Below are 20,830 nucleotides of genomic sequence, written 5' to 3' on the forward strand. Positions count from 1 at the left end.
CTCTGCCTGCTGCCCTTCCTAAACAGAGGCAATTACAGACCAGCCCCACCATCCAATTTACTCCCTGTCAGCCACGCTGAGAAGTTCAGGCTACCTCCCAAGGCATCATAAATGACAGATAAATAAGCCACACATTAGGAAGAGTCTCTTTAAAGGTTACAATTCTGCTGTGCTGAAGAACGCACGTTTCAGGGCAGATCTTTCCCTCTGGAAGGCTCTGGGTATGGAAACCTGGCAAGAAGGGCAGGTGCTCAGGAAGGACACATTCCAGGCACTCCCTGCTGCTGATGCCGTGTCAGCTGTGCCTGCCCAGACTGTCCTTAGTGGTTTTAGGGGAAGCATAACCCAGGGATGCAGGGGTGCATGACCCAGGGATGCACAGCACAGGAGGAAAAACTGTTTTTCCTCCTACAAATATCTCCTCCTGGAGTTGCAGGAAGCCCTGTCTGAGAGTTTTGACTGTCTCGGGGTTGAGCTGTGGGGAAGCTGCAAAGCAGGGCAGCAGCTGCCCGTTTTGGTAGGAGGCAGACACGGAGCAGTGCCCAGCAGGACCTGCCGCGCTCGCAGGGCTGACCCTGCGTGTGAAGTGTCGCTTGCACCCTACACAGGCTCCCAACGTTTTCTCTTCCGAGTGTTTGTTGAGCTGTTGTCTCCGGCTGTGGCCGGTCGGAAGCTGCATCAGGAGAAAGTTTGAACGTATCCAGTCCCCTTCAAAATCTCCCGTTGTCAGAGGGCTAAAAACCCTGAAACCTCCTCACCTCCGCAGTCCCACACCTGGCCGTAGGTGTGGGCATGGCCGGCCAGCCTGCCCGGGAAGGGCTGCCCAAGCCCTGCGGGGACAGGAGCGGGCAGGAGCGCCGGTCCGTGTGCCTGTGCCTGCCCCCGCCCCGCGCCGTGTCCTGCCCGTGTCACCGGAGCACGAAGGGCTGCGGCCATGCCCGGGTCCAGCTCCGGTCCGTGCCCGGCTGCACAGCGCGGGGTGCCGGGCTGCGGGGTGGCAGTGTGGGATGTGGTAGCGTGTGTTTGAGGGTGAGTGTGTGAGTGAGCAGTGTGCAGTGTGTGTGTGTGAGCAGTGTGTGTGTGTGAGCAGTGTGTGTTTGAGCGGTCTGTGTGTAAGTGCGCGCCCGAGCCCTCACCGTGCCCGCTCCCCTGGGAGCCGGGCAGCTCCGCGCGGCCAGAGCGCCCCGGCGCTGTGGGGTGCTCTGTCCCTGTTCCGGGGTGCTCCGTCCCTATCCCCGTCCCCGTCGTGCCCCTGCCCGCCGAGCCGAGCCGAGCCGAGCCGTGCCCGAGCGGGGCGGGGCGGTGGGAGGGGGCTGGCCGCGGGGCCGTGGCGCGGCGGAGCGGCGGGCGCAGAGCGCGGCGGACACGGCTCCGCTCGCTCCGCTGGGCTCGGCGCACCGGGGCCGGGCGCTCCATGAGCCGCCGCGGGGGCGGTGCGCGCTGCGTTCGCTCCCCGCCGCGGAGCCGCCGCGCCGCCGGAGCCGGGATGTGACTTGCGGAGGGCTGGCGGACAGAGCTGCCCCGCCGCCCTCGGCCGCAGCGGACAGCGGGTGAGCCGGCGGCGGGGCGGGCGGGGGGACAGCGGCCCCGGAGCGGCCCCGGGGGTACGGCCGGGCCAGGGCTGCGGGCCAGGGACGTAGCGGAGCCGCTCAGCCGGCTCTGCGCCCTCCGCTGCCCGCAGAATTAGCTCTGTGGCCGCCAGCAGACAACAGGCTGGATATAGGAATCCTGGGGGGATTAGATGGGATATAGGGCAGGACGGGGGGGCTCGGAGCAGGGGCTGCGCTGCAGGGAGCGGGGCGCAAGGCTGGCGAGGAGGGCAGCGGAGTTCGGAGAGGATGGGGAAGAGGAGCGGGGACAGGCGGGGGAGGAAGAGACGGGAAAAAGAAACCGAAGAGGAAGAGAACGAAGGGACAAAAGAGCGGAGGCTGAAGCGGGATAGGTACCGTCCGGAGGAGGAGGAGGCTGCGGGCGGATTAAGGCGAGCCCGGAGCGGGGGCAGCCGCGCACGGAGGGGCCGCCCGGCCTCGCACCGCGGGGTGGTTGCAGCCAAGCCCGGCACCTCATCGCATTCCCCGCGGGGGCTCAAGGGCAGGGACAGCGAAGAGGCCGAGGGGGAAGAGCCTTTGTTGGCCCCCGGCCGGTCCCGGGGCTGGCGGCAGCTCCGGCTGGGTGCGGGTGCGCTGCAGTTTTCCCTCCAGTTCATAGAAGCCCTGTCTCTGTGTTACTTCTCCGCAAAGCCACGCAGAGAGAGGATTTAGCACTTATGCGAACCCTTTGTTTACACCTGCCCTTAATGTTTATCCCAAGGCTAACAGGATTTCCTGCGTGCTGAACCCAAACACCCAGCTTGATGATCAGCGCTAGTACCGAGTTTAACGGGGATCCCCTCGCTGCTCACCAGCAGGGAATATCAGGGTTGAGGTGTTGTCTCGCTACATCAGGAGAAATCCGGTAACAGAACCCATCTGCGAGAAGGCTGTGACATGAATAGAAACAGTCTGAGAATTAGCAAAGAAAACAAAAACGTTGATTACCGTAATTGATTGCTATCGCTTGTGAATTCAACACCAGACGCTGTGGTCAGAAGTACCTAGGCACACGTGATACACTGATTCTGACCAAAGGGAATTCAGCTCCTAGAAAATTAGAAAGATACTTTCATAGTGTATTCAGCATCACAAAGTATTTCTAAATGAAAGCAATACTTTTTCTACATGTCCTTTTTGGAGTGGGGGCTTGCTTTCTGTAACTGTGAGGCTGTAACAGAGCATGATGTGTTTGATGCAGGGGCTGTCAAAATCACTGCTGTATTTTTGCCTACAAAGCACAATTGCACTATTAATTATTATTCTGGAAATACACACGTCTCTTGAGTAGTCTGATCTCAACTTGGCTGTTGCTGCTCTGTTATCAGTCCTGGAGCTCATTCTTCAGTTCTGATCAAAAGCAGCTGGCAGAGATCCTGTGTTGTGATTAATTCCTCACTCCCGTCTCTCCCCAACACTTCGTGGCGGGGGTGGAATTTCTTTTGCAGATTGCACAGTGAACCAGTCTTCTGCCTGTGTGCTTACTATCTGTGCTACTACTGCTTATATTTACTAGATTGCTTTTCTTCTCTGCCATTGAATGCATCTCCCTGTGTCAGCTGACTAACATTTGAACTCCAGGTACAGGAGCAGATAATGCATCTAACCATGAACAGCCTAACCTTAACTCTTTGCATAATTACACATTTATTCTGGATATATATTCTGTAGCAGCATACAGCTGTGTCTTTTTGTAATCCCTTTGCAAGCTTTGGTCAGAAGACTTTAGCTACAGAAAGCCTCATTGATTTTTAACTGTGACAACGTTTTGATGACAACTGTGAGGTTTTCTCTTTCTGCTTAGTTGCTTGTAATTGTAGTTTGTACCCGCTGGGGCAGCTTTGTGTCTGCAATTCTGTGGTGACTCTATGCCAGATAATGTAATGAAGGCACCTCACTCTGTAGAAGACAGTGGAGTTATTACAGCTGTCATTGAGAGAAGATTTTGAGCCAAAAATTAAGTACTGGATTGAAACAGTAGCTGTCCTGCTAATTGTTCACTGCTTTTGCCTAAAATGTGTAGGGCTTATTGATTAGAATATTGATTGTAAATGTTCCTGATTGCTCTGGTTTCAGGTATGTTGCCTTAATGGCTTTACCAAAATAAAATTTTGGAGAGGAATCTGGGGGGGGAAAAAAATCTCAAGTTGCTTTTGCTCCCTGTGAACATTCATTGCAGTATGCAGGGGATGCAGCAGTGCCACTGGCTGTACCTGTGCTGGAATGTCTCAGTGCACTCTTGTGTTACTCGAGTTCTCTGGCAGCAGGAGCGAAGTGCCAGCTGAATAGAGCACCATTGTTACAACTGTGAGGTTGCATAACTCTAGTGAGAGCTAATCTAGACATAAAGATGTAAAAATACTCTTCCTCTACAGTTACTGATTTAAGTAACAACCAGCAAGAATGTGCAGTAAAATTTTACTATAAAATCTCAAGAGGCTCAGAACTTTGCCATCCTACCCACTGCACAGGCTTGAGAAAGATGCTATTTTAATAAAACCCCCATAATGATGTATTTCTGTTTTTTGCAAAAACAACTTTTCTGGAAAAAAAAACAACTTCATGGTTTTCCCTTAAAATGATTGAATCTGTAGTTTTAGCTAAAGTTGTGGTATTCACTTGCCAAACTTGTGTGTTGCAATTCAGTGTTTCCCCTTGTTTTTGTAACTGTCTGTGTTCAGTATCAGCACTAGAAAGGATTTTTTTTGGCTAGTAATGTCTCAGGGGGTGGATTATTAATACTGCCTGCCCAATTAGGCAGAAACTGATAGTAAACAGGTTAGAAACAAATGCTTTGTTGATAGCAGTTAGGAGGAAAAGATTCCTCCTTTGGAGACTTCAAGCTCTGCTTTTTTTGCTCTGGGCAGGATCTGGTGTTTAGTGAGATCCACTGATACTGGGTAGGGAATTATTTCATACCAGGAATAGCTGTCAGCAGTCCTAGAGATCTTCCTGGTTAGTACTGTGGCTGTCTGGGACCCTTCTAAGAGGACCACTGATTATGTCACATCAGCTTTCCCAAAAGCACAAAGTAACTTGGGAAAATTCCCCTTGAGTTGAACACCTCTATATTTCAGAATATGTATTTTGAATTATGAATGTATTTTGTCACAGCTTAATTCCCCCTTTCCAAAACTAACCACTTCTTCATGGAGGGGGAAATAGATTAATTAACCCTCCCTTCCCCCTTCCCAAACACTTCCAAATAGGAAGAGGAAACAAATGATGGCCTGACAATATGACTGCTTACCCATGCAGCACAATCTCCATGGAAACAGACTGTCCTAGAATAGCTCAATCACATGAGGGTTACATGCCATGAATAAAGTAACCAGAAAACTGGAAAATATCTTAGAACTGGGGATACTTGCACTTAATTAATTGCCCCCCAGGTCTTTGGAGAGTAGCTAATAAACAAAGCTAGTATTGAAAGCAATTTAGTCCATGCTTACCATAATTTGTAAGTGATGGGATAGTGGAAAATCAACATGACCCTCACTTTAGGGCTCTTTATTGTTTCTAGTTTGGGTGACTTTTAGAATGAATTTTGAATCATTTCCCACATGACCTCCTACTTGTTGCAATGGTACCACTGGTTTGGAGCATTGCCTTAGTAAATCCCAGTGGATTTCCCCTTTTGTGGCAGCAGGCACTGACCATTTCACACTTTTTAGGATGTTTCAAACACTCTAAAGAGGAAATTCACTAGTTGCAGTAGGAATTGACTGTGCATAAAAGGAATTGGAGAACTATCTTCGGAATGTTTTCTTCTAGTTAATTATGTACTCAGAGGGCAAGGAGATTTATTGAGCGTATATTCAATACAGAAATGAATATATTTCACTGATGATTAGTTTTCTGTCTGTAAAGTCAGTGTTTTTAACGTGGGTGTTGTAACAGAGTCATTGAAGAACCTGTTACACAAATCAGATATAAACAAGTGTATATTCTACCAATCCAGCATGAAGTAAATTACAGAGAGGTAGAAAAAACAAATCACTTGTCCTTAGCAGGTCATTGCGGCGTTAGAACATTGCAGCCCTTCCAATAGTGCAAAGATTAATATCTGTGGGCTGGCAGAGATTGCCCATTACCCATTTCCTGTTTGTCCAAGCCCACATCACATTATTTGTCACAGCTTCCACTTCTGAGATGAAAGTTTGCAATAGGATGTTTTGTACCCTGTGTGGGTGAAGCCCATGGAGTCATTACAGGTTTATATTGGCATGTTTGCTGTCATGGTGCCCCTGATAGCAAACATCATAAACTTCATCATCTGTCTCCTGATGGAGGCTGGAAATGGCCATTGGTCATGACACAGGGAAACACTGGTTTGAAGATTCAGATCCTCAGGATTTAACTTTGGTCATTACAGGACTGTAAAGCACGAGAACATCCACAGTTCTCAGCTCTAAGAGACACAGCACAGTTTCAGTCTATGTAAATAGTTCTTGTGTTAGTTATGACTGTGCTCAATGCAACACTGCACCACTATAAATTATTTTCAACTCTTACTAAAGTTTTCAAAGTTTTCATTAAAGCAGTTTTAATCTCTTTGGACAGGTAACCATTTCGGGCTGTTGTATGGCTTACAGAACACTCCTGATAGTTCCTCTGCTTTTCACTTTGCACCCTAAACATTGATTAACATTGACTGACATCACTGCCTGCTTATGGGTGCTTTTCTTCCTCGTGCTCATACAGTACCAGTGTGAGTCTGAAACATCCCTCACATCAGTGAGGAAAATCCTGCTGGAACCTGCAGCTCTGACTGCTGCTGAAGGTTAACAGAGTCAGGTTTCAGATCTGCTCCTCACAGGGTTTGCTGCAGACTGCCCTTACAGGGCTGTGCCCAGGCAGACTGGGAGTTAAAGGTTACATTTTTTAACAATCTGCTTTGCTTAATAAAAGCAAACACCATAATGTATATTTTTAAAGCACCTAACCCATGTTCTTCCAAAAACTTCAAGTTGGGATTTGTCTAGGCTTTTGGTCCTGTGTTGTGTTCCTGGAGTGTTTACCATTGTCCACTTTCTGGATCCAGGAAAGAGATGCTCTGGGTTTTGTTATTTGTTCCCTTTGAATGGCTTTGGACGGGCTAAGAAGCACAATGAGGCATTCATTTTTGATTAGCTGATTGATGACACTGCATGTGTGCACCATTGTCACAGAATATGGGATTTTTCTAGACTGCCATTCCCATTTCCAAATGCAATCTAATACCTGGGCTTTGGAAGAGGATGAAAGAAGTGAATATGATAACTGCCTATTGACCGAGCATGAAAACAAGATTTTTCTTTTTTTAAGAATGTAAAGTGTTTATTTTCCTTGGATTGCTTTATCCTTTAAAAAAGTAATAATTTAAAAAGTGGTTTTGACTCTGCCTTTGTTCCAGTAAAAGGAGCAAGGCTGTGGGACAGCCTAATTGTCATATTGCTTACACCTGCATCAGGCCTAGTGCAACTTAAACATGCTTTAAACACCTTGATTTGAATGGAGTATTACATTTAAACAGGTAGTAAGTGTCCAAGTTTGCAGATAATGTAATATCTGGAACAGGATACATAATTTTTTCTGGCTGTGTTGTAGGCCATTTGCAGGGTCAGAGTTTGGAAGTGTTGTTTTCAATCAGTGCAAACAGAGCAATGAGTCATTTTGCATTCTGAGTACAACAGGCAAGAGCAGCTTTTGGGAGGGCAGTGAAGGGGGCAGGGGGAGGCTGTGCCAGCTGCAGATCCAGTGCACAAACTGTAAACATTGGGCTGCTGGAACAAGCTGGGCTTCGGCGGCTGTGAAACCCTCCAAACTCAGCTCTAGTTAAACAAATGCTTTGTTGTCTCAGACAGAAAAATGAAAACCTACCCAGCCATTGGTTTCTTGCTGCTGTTGGTGATCAGCTATGGCTCCTCGGAGAACTCCAGCACGCCGCGGGGCTGCGGGCTGGACCTCCTGCCCCAGTACGTGTACCTGTGTGACCTGGACGCCATCTGGGGCATCGTGCTGGAGGCCGTGGCGGGGGCAGGTGTGCTCACCACGCTGCTGCTGATGCTGATCCTGCTGGTGAGGCTGCCCTTCATCAAGGACAAAGAGAAGAAGAGCCCCCTGGGAATGCACTTCCTCTTTCTCTTCGGCACTCTGGGACTGTTTGGGCTGACGTTCGCGTTCATCATCCAGGAAGATGAGATGGTGTGCTCCACCCGAAGGTTTCTCTGGGGAGTTATCTTTGCTTTGTGCTTCTCCTGCTTGCTCGCCCAGGCCTGGAGGCTCCGCAGGCTCGTCCGCCACGGCAAGAGCCCGTCGGGGTGGCACCTGGCCGGGGTGGCCACGTGCCTGATGCTGGTGCAGGTCATCATCGCGACCGAGTGGCTGGTCCTGACCGTGGTCAGGGAGAACAAGCTGGCCTGCAGCTACGAGCCCATGGATTTTGTGATGGCCTCCATTTATGTCATGTTCCTGATGGTATTTACCCTGGGATTCTCCTTTTTCACGCTCTGTGGGAAGTTTAAGAAATGGAAGAAAAACGGAGTTTGCCTCATTATAACGCTTTTCTTTTCCATTCTGATCTGGGTGGCCTGGATGACTATGTACCTGTTCGGGAACGCTGAGCTCCAGAGAAGGGACAAATGGAGTGATCCCACTCTGGCTATTGCACTGGTGTCCAGTGGCTGGGTGTTTGTTATTTTTCATGCCATCCCAGAGGTCCACTGTACCATCCTTCCATCACAGCAGGAAAACACACCCAATTATTTTGATACTTCACAGCCAAGGATGCGTGAAACCGCTTTTGAGGAAGATATTCAGCTTCCCAGGAGCTACATGGAAAATAAAGCCTTTTCAATGGATGAACATAATGCAGGTAAAAATTGCCTATAAAGGACTATATTTTTTTGTAGTGTCAAGAAAACTCTGTATGAGACATTTTTCAGGTGTTGAAAATGAAGGTCATGATAAATACAATAATTTTCACACTACACCTTGTTCCCTTTTACAGTTTTCACTAAGATACTAAGATAGTGAGAGAGAAAAATTAAAAAACACAGACAATACATAGGTTAAAATTATCCTCTGCATGTTGATTTTTCTTTGAAAAACTGAACAATTTCAAATGCAAAGGCAACACCAAAAGAATTAAAAAATAATTGTGGAAAAAATAACCTTTAAATAATTTAAATTACATTTTTTGTAATTAGCAGTTATCAATATTTAATACAAAATATTTTCCCAAAACCTCAGAAATAAATGAAGTGATCTATGTTACAAATTGCTCAACCACTTGAGCAACAAAATAATTATTATTAATTATCTTTCCATTAAAATGGATTTAGTGCCACTTTGTGCCCCTGTGGGGGAAGAAATGCCAAGTGACTTACAGACAGTTCAAAGACAGCCTTTGTTCTGAAGGCTTGAACATCTGAGCTTTCACAGAGGTTTTGAGGTAATTTGCCTTCCTTGTTGCAGAACGATGTCTGATCACACATCATTAAAATTTGCAGTGGAAATGTTTTTGAGTGATTGCTGAAAGGACCAGCAACAACTGGTGCTTCAGAGATCCAAACCCTTGCTGGAGGTTCAAGCCATGTCAGAAATGCCAGGGATGCCTCTGACCAGCAGTGGGAAGCAAGAGCCCCGTGGTGTTCTTGCCCCACACCTGGATAAAGGATTTTGTTCCAAGTCACACTGATTGTTTTTCACTGATTTGAGAAGAATACCGGCCTGGTAGCCCAGGCAGGAGTTGCCACATTGCTCTGGCAGCCCCCGAAAGGAGGCTTAGGGCACGTGCTCCAGGCACTTCACCTTCCTATTCACCTTTCTGTGTCTTTGATTTCCTCTGGGTTTGATGTTTCCCTGGGCACTGACCGGACTTGGAGGAAGACAACACTTTTGTTTGGCACAGTGTTGGGTCAGGAAGGCATTTTTTCCTCTAAGTTTTTTAGCAGAAACTTTAAAGGTCTCCTTCTAGTAGGGAAGTTTGTTCTGTCAGTAGATACCATAAGGGCAGTGGTAAAACAAAAAAAAAAAATTGCAATAAAAGAATGGTTGTTATTACTAATGTTCCAAAGCAAGAGACAGTTGCACTGTGGACTGTTAAAACCACTCTTTTACTCTTTTTTTTTTTTTTTCCTTAGTGTGGTGGTTTGTTTTTACTGTCCTCCATCCCCCATTCAATTAATTTCATAGTAAAGTAACTGCAATGGCTTCAGTGAAGCTATTTCTGGCTAAGGCAGATCTAAGAACAAAATTGGATCTTTCACTCTGTATCATTCCCATTCATGGGTGCATTTTAAAAAAAGAACTGGAAGCTCCTTTTTGATCTAATCATTCAGTAATTAAGTTTTTTTGTGAAATGGATAGATGATAGCTACAAAATCATTATAGTGTCTATTATAGTTCAATTTATGTTCTGTTTTAATCTATTTGAATGACAGTACAAAATAGATTTCCTTATCTGATGCCCTTGTTAATGTATACCATAATAAATGCCTGTCATTCCTATTCCCATGGCATACAGGAATTTTTAATACATCAAAACAGATTAAATCTTCCTTTGCAGCAGTTCTTTAGGGACTGGCTTGGGACAGCAGGGTTTGGAGACAAAACTTAGTAGCATGGTAGAGACTTTAAGTAAATACTTTAATAATAACTAAGACACTGAGTCAGATCCCTGTCAGTGGCAAAGCACCTGGAGTCTGTGAGCAATTAACTCTGCAGGGGTGAAGAGAATGTTCTCTCCTTTCATCCATTTGATCAGACTCAGTTTAAGAATTCATCATCAAGAGTTCAGAAATTACTGGAAAGGTACTTTCTTCAACTACTCCATCCTTAAGAATGATGTTTAAGAATAGAAGATGTACTAGTTGTAAAGTTTGGAAGACATGATAAGCAGAAAACAGTTCTCCGACTGTAATACTTGTTTCAGTAAATGGTTAGCTTTAAGTAGAAAACATGCCTGGACAAACATATTTTCCATTAATTCTTGTTATTTCCACTAATATTTGTGTAAAACAATTTTATACTTTGCCCTTTTTTAAGATTTTAAGCAGCATTTTAACAATCCAAACAGTGTTCAGGTTCAAACAAGCATATATCCTCCTTGATTCATTCTTTCTGAGCAAAAATGTACCTTCATGTTATGCATTGCAACAAGAGCTGCTCTATGCCAGGAACAACATTAAGCATTAATAAAGCAAACCTATTTTAAAGTCATTAACTTAAACATCATTTAAACAGCATAGTAATCTGGGATTTTAGTATTTATACGATAGGTTGAAATATCTCTTTTCTAGAAGAGTTATTTTCACTCTAAACTGATTTTAAAGTATTTGGAAGCCTGGACAAAGAGCAGTTGACTGAGTTCTCAGAGCTCTCTGGAAGTGCAGTGCACAGAGGCAGGGCAACCTCTGTAGGCAGAGGGAATTTGCCTTAAACAAGAGAAATCTGGATGTGAAATGTAGAATGCAACAGCTGTCAGGAAACCCAAGCCCAAGCAGCTCTGGTATCATTAAATTTCATTTAATAACTTCTAGTACTACCACTCACAGTCACAGCTAATAGCTAAAAGCAAAGTGAACAAAATTTCAAATGTGTTACAAAGAGGCTTTGACAAATATCAAATATCCTCAGTACTGCTGGGTTTTTACCTATACATGCCCTATGCAAGTGGATTTATTTAATAGTAACATTAAAAGTACAAGGAAAAATGTTAAAACTAGTGTAAGAAAAAAAAAACCCAAAATAAGTATTTTGTCTACAACCTTTGTCATAGATTCTCACATCAAAAAAACTGAAGCTGTTTGCAGTAATAGGGAAAGACAATTTAGCAATATGAAATTGAATTTACTGGCTCTTTAAGATAGCTTTGAAATGACTGTGTATATTTTGTGTAAATATTCTGTACAAATATTTTCATGATGGTGTGCATGATAAAGATTTTTGTGTCTGTGTGTAATAGCAAATACCAGTGCAATCATGTGTGTTTATCACACAAGAAGTAGTCAAATAGCATAACAAAGGTTACTGACCTTGAGATGGTTAAATATCTAATAGAAAATACTTCGTTCCAGTTTAGGCATTTTCATAACTTTTTCTCCCAGTGTTCTGCAAAAATAGAGCAAGTGAGGGTCTATATGTATCTGAAGTCAACAGCTGAGCATTTGCAGGGTAGAATTTCTGAATTTCCATGCCAAATCAGTACTGATCTTCATCTTGGTGCACAACTCCCAAGAGAGGAGTAGCAGTGGATAGAGGACAGCATATGGCAGGAGGATCCATTTAAATCTTCTGCATAGAGCAACTACATTGGACATAAATCCTGGCTTCATTAAAGTCTGGGCTGGAATTCTCATAAACTTCAGCTCATTCATGATTTCAGCCAGAGACTGTAGAATTGTAATTTGAATTAAATTTAAGAGAAGTTCTTGCCCTAGGTGCCTGAACTGGGCATGTTTCTGTTTAGCAGCTGACAGATGAGTTTTGCCCATTGTGTGATAAATGAGCTCTGTTCCCTGGCCACGTCTGAGTGCAGTGAAGTCATCATTTACCCTCAAAATTAAAGATTGTATGTGCCAACCCCCAGCCTGCTTTAGAGAGAGCAGCATATCCCTCATTATGCATATCTCACTCAGAATTTACATCTTGAACCCAAACTTGTACTAAAATTAACGGGGAGACTGTTTTATTCCTGGTATAAACATCCAAAAGGACACTCAGTGTCTTCTCTGGCTTCAGTGATTTGCCATGTTTAAGCTATTCAAAAGCAATATTTACTCCATCTTTCTAGTTTCTCAGAGTAAATATAATCTGAAACATCTGGAAAATCCTTATTTGCTAGTCATGCTGAAGTAATGCTCAGGGGGTTGTGAGCATTGCTTACTGGCTTGAGAAAGGCTTTGGATCCCTGTCCACTGAGTTTGATAGAAAGGAAAATGTAACTTAACCCCACAGTATCTACACCAACACAGGGAGCACTTTGCAAAACACATTGTGCAAGATACATCACAGGTTTGGTGACTAAAGACACTGAGCTCCCACTGAAATGAGATTAAGCAAGCTTCAAAAATTTGGTTCCTTTTTACCCCTCCCTAGCAAACAATTCATTCAATGTAAATCTGATTCTTCTGAGATCTGTTCTCAACATGTAAGTGAAACAGCTGTTCAAAAGCAACATGGAAGTTAAAATCAGTGGCAAAGTTCCCAATAACCAAACTGGAAGGAAGAGGCTGTGTGGCTGCACAGCTTTAATTGTGTTTAAGAGTGTGATGTCTCTTTTCCAGCGCTGAGGACGGCAGGATTTCGGAACGGCAGCTTGGGCAGCCGGCCCAGTGCTCCTTTTAGAAGCAATGTTTATCAGCCAACTGAGATGGCAGTTGTGCTAAATGGTGGGACTGTAAGTATCAAAATGTGATGATTTAAGAAATCTTTGAAATGCACTGATATATACAACCATTACTAATTGAAAAACCTGCTTTAGCTTATTCCCAGCAGGGGGAAAGCTATAAATGAAAATTTAAGGCAGCAAGTATGCATGTAATGCTTCCCTTCCCTCTAACATATGTAGCTAACAAGTATTTTGCATTTGTTTACTCGGCTATTCACATTTTGCAATGCAGCTTCAGTGAACCAGATTTTTTGTAAGACAACATATTCAATGGCCCTTTCAAATTAAATTTGTGTTAAGGTATTTAACATAACTATTAAGCGACACCATTTCTAATCTCATTTTTTTCAAGATGGTGTGAGTCACGCAGATGTTTTCAGGCAGTATGTTACTTTAAATAATTGTTGCAGATAATGGTTGTTTCACATATATTCCATTTACTTGTAAAATACATGTAATTCTTTGTAACTTACAGATTTGTACATATTTTGAAAAGAGATTCATAAAAGAGGAATATAGAATATTTTCATTCCTTTTTTCTTCCTTGTAGAATGGTTTGGCATATCTTTGATAGACCTGTATTTTTGCAGCCTGGTTGTTGTAAGATTGGTTTAGTGATGCCAAACGGACTTTACAAATGTTTTTCCCATCATGTTTAATTTTCACTTTAGACATTTCATATAGCAGGCATGCTGTTGAAAAAGAAAAATTTTCATCCCCACATTTTTCATGCATATCTACATGCTTCTTAAAAATTTACTCATGAGCCAGTTTGTACTCATGTGAGTTGGGTTTTCTTTCTTTTGAATCATGAGCTGATTCCATAACTCAACCTCTACATTTAAACCAATTTGAAATGAACTGATTGCAGGTCTGGTTTTGTTTTTAAGTACGTAAAGTTTTGGCTGATTTTAGTGGACAAGAGGGACTAGATACAAGAATTCTCCTCCATGGGTAAGACTGTATGAAACATGTCAACTTGAGTAAAATGAAAAGGCTTGGCTTTGCTGACAGTTATGGCTTGCATCCTTCTGGTGTTTTAATTAATCTCTGCCTGTTTTCTGAATGTGCAGCTCAGGGAGAAGGCAGTTAAAGGATGAGAAGCTTGAGAATTTGGGGTTTTTTGTTTGGTTTGCTGTATTCTGAGTTTGATACAAAGCTCATGTGTACATATAGTCATGGTTTTACAGAGAGATAAATGCACTGTATGGGTGGAAGAAGAGTTTCTTCATATCACTTTGCTCTAGAAAGTATCACTTTGCCATCTGGAAAGCTGTCCTGTATGTGTAGAGTGATAACACTGATTTTTGAACAGTCTAGATCTCTCAGTTATGGGTTTATTATCCTTATTTCCAGATACCAACTGCTCCGCCAAGTTACACTGGACGACATCTCTGGTGAAAGGCTGTAGGCTGTAGAGAATAAGAATCCTTGTTGCAGATGTTGTTCCCTGGCAGTGTGTCTTTGAGGGAAGGAATCCATAACAGTACCAGAACAAAGCAACAAAACATCCAGGATCTTTCTAAATCCTGCAGAGGATTTTGCCTAAATGTGAACACCATTGAATGGAGAATTGCAAAAGCAAAATTGTAAAACTGAAGCTGAATCTAATTTAAAACAGAAGTAGGCACACCTTAAATTGGCAGAGGAGATATTGTATTCTGAAGTGTAAGATATTCTCTTGTCTGTAACTTGTGTGCCAGGCAAGCCTGGTTTTGGTGCTTGCCAGTTGCTTGCAAAATCCCTTCCTCTCACCTAAACTTAATTCATGTTGCCACAAGAGATTGCCACTACAGTCCGAAAACACGCGGGATTTCTTTCCATTTTTCTCCTTTTCCTGTCATGTCCAACGTCATGAGAAGTCCCCTGTCTGCTCCCTCCCTGGCTGTGCTGTACAGTCACACAGCACCGTGTGTGGTCAGGCACGGTCCCTCGGTGGCAGCTCCCCCTGTGGCTCTGCAGGCTGATGCTCTGCTCTGTCAGGAGCTCTGCTTTTTCAGGAGCTCTGCTGTTTAGGAGCTCTGCTCTTTCAGCAGCTCTGCTCTCTCAGTAGCTCTGCTGTTCAGGAGCTGAGCTTTTTCAGGAGCTCTGCTGTTCAGCAGCCCTGCTCTGTCAGGAGCTGCCCTGGAGGTGCAGTTCGGAGCTCTGTGCCCGTCCTGGAGGTGCAGTTCGGAGCTCTGTGCGTGTTCCGTGCGCCTTGCGGAGCTCCCCGGGGCAGATAGAGAAGCGCGGCCCCGGCAGGGGCGGCTCTCCCCGGCCCGAGGGTTGGATTTCGGTGGCCCGCAGTGTCACGGGTGTGAGCAGAGCCCAGGCTCCGTCCCTGGCAGGGCTGTTCTGGCCGGGCTGGGCTGGCAGGGGCGCTGGGAGGGCAGAAGGAGCCGGGCTGCGGAGGGTCAGAGCCCCGAGCCCCCGCTGTTGGTACGAGCGCTCCGCTCCCCTCGGCCGCAGCTGTTCGTGCGTTTCAATGTGGTTGTGCATTTTAGTGCCTAGAGAGTAGAATCTCTGTGCTGGAGGTGGTTTGTTGCTGTTTTTGTTTTTATTTAAGGTGGTTTCTTCCCTAGTCGTCCCCTCCCCATGCAGTTTCTTGAGTTGATATAAGGCAGAGTTTTCAAGGCTTTTCATCTTTGTTTTCTCCAGGTTATTTAAACGGTTCCCATTGCCCATTTGTTGTGCCATGGTTTCTCATTATGTTCAAGCAATCATTCCTTTCTTTAACATTTAATACATATCGGACATTGAAAACATCACTGTATCCTCACTGTTTGGCCAATGTTAATCTTAGCTTTCCTCAATACTAAAAGCTAATTGTTTTTACTTGAAGGCATAGGAAACATATAACAATTAAACTTTGCATATGCTGTAATAAAAATATATATTTTCAAACTAAAAAATAAAAAGTACAAATAACTGAATAGCTTAGTAGCTTCACAGAGAGAAGTTACTTGCTGTATACTGCAGAAGAAAGACAAGCTTTTTATTTTTCAAGAGTCTTCCTGATTCCTCATGTACCTCCATTTCTACTGAATTAGAGCCTAGTCCTGCAGACCTGTACTCCCACGAGTAGCCCCATCAACACCAGTAGGTCTACACAAGGTACAGAGGCTGCAAGACCAGTCCCTAAGTGTTGCACACAGATATATGTGTATATATATATATGGAAAAATATCTATTGCCATTCTTGCCATGATCATCTTATGGGGTTTTATTTCAAAGCCCTTCTCCTCCAGCAGCAATGTTTTTCTGTCATGCATGAGTGAAGGAGTATGTCAGCTCCCCCCTGCCCTCCCTCCTCGAGGCAAAGGAAGCATGTGCTTGTTTTAGGGATCCTTTATTTAATTTTGTATGTAACTAGATGGCCTTAGTAACCAAGTAGGGTAGGGGTGGATATTGCATGCTATCCAGTGACTTAGAAATACATTTTGCTTGTTATGAGCAGAGCTTTGATCAAATAAGATAATATTTAAGATAATGATAGCCACCCAGAAGACACGTAATTTGGAACAATTAAAAAACTATTACCATCACTTGCCTGCAGAATTTTGCTTTTAAAAAAGTTAGGAAAAAAAATCCCTTATAAAACTCTTAGCATAAAAACATATAAGATGACCATGGCATAAATGGTAGGACAGGTTTCTTTTAAAGAGTTTATCATGCTACAACCAAGACTTATGAATTATAATACACATTTTACAGACCTTTGACAAAAACTATACAAGACATAGTTATCTTAAGAAACTTTCTTTTTCTAGATATGACTGAATTGATAAATAGAGTTCCCAATCCTGGTTCTGATGAAGTTGTTTGGGATTTCAGGGCTTATGCAAAGATATGGCCACATCTTACAAACTGCAATTCTCATGACGAGTCTCACTGGGTTAGTCATGTGGACATTCACTGAATTAAAAATTAGCAGGATTGGGTTTCATGTGTGGTGGTGAATGTGTGGCAATAGATTTAGGAGGGTCTTTATTTTCCAACTTTTTACAATTAGTGATGAGCAACTTTTTTTTGTAAGTCACTAGTCTGTGATGTAAAATGCCCCAAAATAAAACTGTAATTGAAGAAAGGCACCTTTATGTTAACTTATATTTTTGTTACAGTATTTACTTTTGCCTTTTTTGAAAGTTTTCTAGAATGTAGAGCATCTGTGAACAACATGAATAAGTAACTAAGCACAAGCCTTTCGCAGTTCTCCTGATTATAATTAGCTTTTATACTATAAAAGCTACTATGTTGTCCCTTGATGGTTACGTGCTCATGGTGTTTCCATGCAGAAAAATGAAATCAAAAAGCATCTGACAAAAGCATCTATTAGCAAAACAAGATGTAAAATGACCAGCTTTGATCAATGGCAGGAAAAGAGTTCAAAGTCCTACAGATCCTGTCCAGCTTTCAGATGGGTTGAGGGTGTTTGATTTTGACACTTGCCAGAAAATATGTAGCATCTTCAGAAGAACACTCTCAATACATCCAGCTGCTTCTATAAACAAGGTACATGAAATACTTTAGAATGAGCTGTTTCTGCTTTTATCCTAAACACAGGCATCTTGCTTGGCTCTGTCTGAGCTCGATGCCTTGGGTCTAACCAAAGGCCATACAAAAGGGAGCATTGTAGCTTTTATAACAAAACAATTGGATTATTCTACCAACTTACAGGATTACAAAGCAGGTGCTTTTTATTAATTGATGAGAGCTAAAGCTCATTTTTGATAGATAATATATATTTATTAAATGTATTAACGTGTGTTTTATAACGTACCCTTTTTCCTGCTGATTGTTGCATACTGGTATCTTATTAAGTACATCTTTCAAGGGTTTTCAAGACAATCAATGTGTACCATGATGACTGTACATAAGTATACAAAACTACAAAGGTTGTAAAGCATGGGCAAATGTTTTATTTTCAAAATGCTGTTCTTAACGAGAATAAAGGCTTTACTATTTACTTACAATGGTTGTGTCCTCTTGGTTTTAAAATCCACACAGATTTTTTTCCATTGCAGTGAGCACTGCTACAAACAGAATTGCTCCTTGGTGCAGTTTCTCAGTGTTAAACTGAAGGAAAGGGCTCCTAAAGCACATTCCTCCACCTCTGGCCACATTCCCACACTTACCCTTGGCTCTGGCACCTATCAAACCCAGGGTGAGCCAGTCAAGGAGCTCAGCAGCCAAACCCTTAACACAAAAGAGATGCTTTTTCCCCCTGTTGGCTCAGCAGTTTCCTGTTCTGGTTCAATTGCTTGTGAAAAGGAGAGGACAGAAGAATTCAGCTGGGTTTGAAGAGTGCAGAATGAGAGTTTTTCTTCAAATGGTTTGATTTTCCAGATCTAGGGTAAGAACCATCATCACCAACCAGGAGCAAGCCCAAGGGGTGGGTACTGGTGTAAGAGTGAAGACAAAGTCTGTGCAAGTGAAGGAAGAAATCCATGTGGATCCACAGCAAGTGGTTTTATTAGGTGTTCTGTCAAAACAACTACACCTTTGACTTGCATGGAATTATTTGTAGTTCTGCTACTATCTTCTCTAATTGTGAAATTATGAAGGCATAAACAGGACTGTGCTTGACAGGGCTAAGTTAAAAAAAATAATCAGGATTCCTTAGCAAGGGGCCCAATCTGATTTTTACTGTGCTTGGACCTGATAAAAGTAAGTAGCCTGCATAAGATTGCTGAAAATGCTGACACTGGGATCTTAATTCTACACTTTCCCAGCACATGTGCTAAGTGGTAACAAAAGGGCCTTTGACTTTTCTCCCCTGCAGAAATGCAGAGCAAGCCCAGCTCTCATTGCCTTCCATTGGAATTGCAGGGGCACAGCATTTCTGCAAATTAGACCATTCTGAACAGAGCCTGGATTTGTGTAAATTGTCATAGCTCTGCAGGAGTCACAGAAGTCCAGTTTATGATAAATGAAGATTTACCACTTGCCTACATGTGGATAGAACCCCATTTAATTTCATCCAGAGTTTTGTTTCTGTGAGAAAAGGGTTTAAGTGAGCATTCAGGAACACAAGATAAATACAGATTCAACATTTTTGGCTAGATGTGCACCATTCCATCTGTTTTAACAGAATTGTGCTCACTTAGACCAAGACTGAATTTTGTCTTGGCATGCTGGGTCCTTACATAACCTGCCTTTGATTTACAATACCCCACATGTAAAACTTTAATGCTAAAAGGGTTTCTAAATCAGTATCACAAAGTCCATGAGCTCTGTGCTTTGCAATTTTAGTGAGGAAACTAAAATTGAGATGATGAAGGATTTTGTGTACGTTAGTCCAGCTCTTCTGATTTGCTTCCCACTGCAACCATAAAAAAAAAATTAACAGGCAAAGAAACAGAAAATAAACCATCCATACTTCCCCAGCAAACACTCTGTTGCTCAATAAATAAATAAAAATCTCCTCCTAGACCCAAAATGTGTATATATCTTCTTTGCATGGCATTTTTTTCATGTTTTGACACAGCTTCAGCACTCAGATACTTGCACACAGTTCTTTGTGCAGCTGTGGGAGCTGTGCATGAGTAGCTGAGGGCAGAGCTGTTTGCTAGTAAGAAGTCACTGGATTAAAAAAAAGAATTGAAAGCAGCTCTTTGAGGTTTTTGCTTTGAAGAATTTTTCAATTAAAAGTCAGTGATGAAGTCATACAGTTCACCTAGCATATAAATATATTTTTGTCACTTAGGACAACAAGCAAGGTCAATAAAGAATAGTTTCTCTGTGTCTCAGTGGAAAGAAGAATGTTATCCATGTGATTGCAAAGGGTCTGCCAAATGGGAAAACTCAGTCAAACAAAGAGCACAGGATTGCTTGCTGGAGTAAACAATTCTAAATGAACAAAAGCTCTACATAAAAGTAAAATGTCCCACCCGCTGGTGAAAGCTGTTTTCAAAGCTCTGTATTCTTTCAGAATGTTGTAATACAGATTAACCTAATGTTTTTCTTCTGCTGATATAACAGTCTGGTTCCTCATTCTACTTGTGTGATTTCAGCTATCTTATTCTGGTTTTGATACTTCAAAATTTTACAAACGGCCTTTCAACTTAAAAAAATCTGCTTTTCTATTTCCTACACTTCAGAAGATGTGCCTGTACTATACACCTTTTACATCAAGCAAGTTTGCTGGGAGATTTATATATAAAAGCTATTCTAGAGATAAAGAAAGCCAAATAAGCAAAAAAAAAAAAAACCCATTTGAACATAGAGTTTCAGGAGAGCTTAGTTACCCTTCCAAGGCATGCAACTGAAAACCAGCAGAGAAAATCCTCTTGGTACATACCAGGAATGCTGGGCTGCAGCAGGCCCATGTGCTAATTTAAGGTGCTCAGAGTGCTCCCAACCTGGAGAATGTCAGCTCATAGAAAGTATCCAGGAAAAGGGGATGAGGAGGGACACAGCAATCCCTTAGAAACCCAAAATGAGACTGCAGCAGCAGGACAAACCCCATTTTACAATGGTCAAGGCAATACATGCCCAGTGCCTTGATGGCACAAGACCTTTCTGGATTTTAGGGCTTCTGTTTGTGTAGTTAAGGAGAAAAATTGAGAATGGATTTAATATCCCATATGACTATGAATGTCCTGTTTACAAAATAATTTCTATTGCATTGAATTTTAGCTAATATTCCTTGATGTGATGAGGCTGACTTTTGCAAATATTTAATAAAAATTGCAACATTCAGAAACCTCAGGGCTCACACACTTTCACATTAAAATGAGCAGGTGTTTTAGGTATCTGCTAGCAGTGCTTTTAGTCAATAGTGTCCTTGTCTTATCATAACCTGTGTTACTTAAGCATAACAATTTCCAATCACATCACACCAAGCAGGAAGCACAAGCTGTCAGCATAAATCTGGATTTCAGGCAGT

The 20,830-nt window shown here is 43.0% G+C and overlaps 2 protein-coding genes across 2 annotated transcripts in view; one reads left to right on the forward strand and one right to left on the reverse strand.

Annotated features, from left to right (window-relative positions):
- Positions 1 to 1,362: 1,362 nt before the first annotated feature.
- GPRC5B (G protein-coupled receptor class C group 5 member B) lies at positions 1,363 to 17,915 on the forward strand. Its single transcript, XM_059484118.1, has 5 exons — positions 1,363 to 1,550; positions 7,432 to 8,445; positions 12,860 to 12,972; positions 14,320 to 15,093; positions 15,126 to 17,915. Exons 2-4 carry the CDS (start codon positions 7,440 to 7,442, stop codon positions 14,362 to 14,364), a joined length of 1,164 nt encoding a protein of 387 aa, XP_059340101.1. The 5' UTR covers positions 1,363 to 1,550; positions 7,432 to 7,439; the 3' UTR covers positions 14,365 to 15,093; positions 15,126 to 17,915.
- Positions 17,745 to 20,830, reverse strand: part of IQCK (IQ motif containing K) — a 34,826-nt gene continuing 31,740 nt past the window's right edge. The window contains exon 9 of the mRNA XM_059484119.1: positions 17,745 to 19,264. Within this exon, the coding sequence (XP_059340102.1) occupies positions 19,236 to 19,264 (29 nt within the window). The 3' untranslated portion in view covers positions 17,745 to 19,235. The remainder of the gene's footprint in view (positions 19,265 to 20,830) is intronic.

The sequence above is a fragment of the Ammospiza nelsoni genome, chromosome 17 (assembly GCF_027579445.1).
Source record: "Ammospiza nelsoni isolate bAmmNel1 chromosome 17, bAmmNel1.pri, whole genome shotgun sequence".
Taxonomy (NCBI): domain Eukaryota; kingdom Metazoa; phylum Chordata; class Aves; order Passeriformes; family Passerellidae; genus Ammospiza; species Ammospiza nelsoni.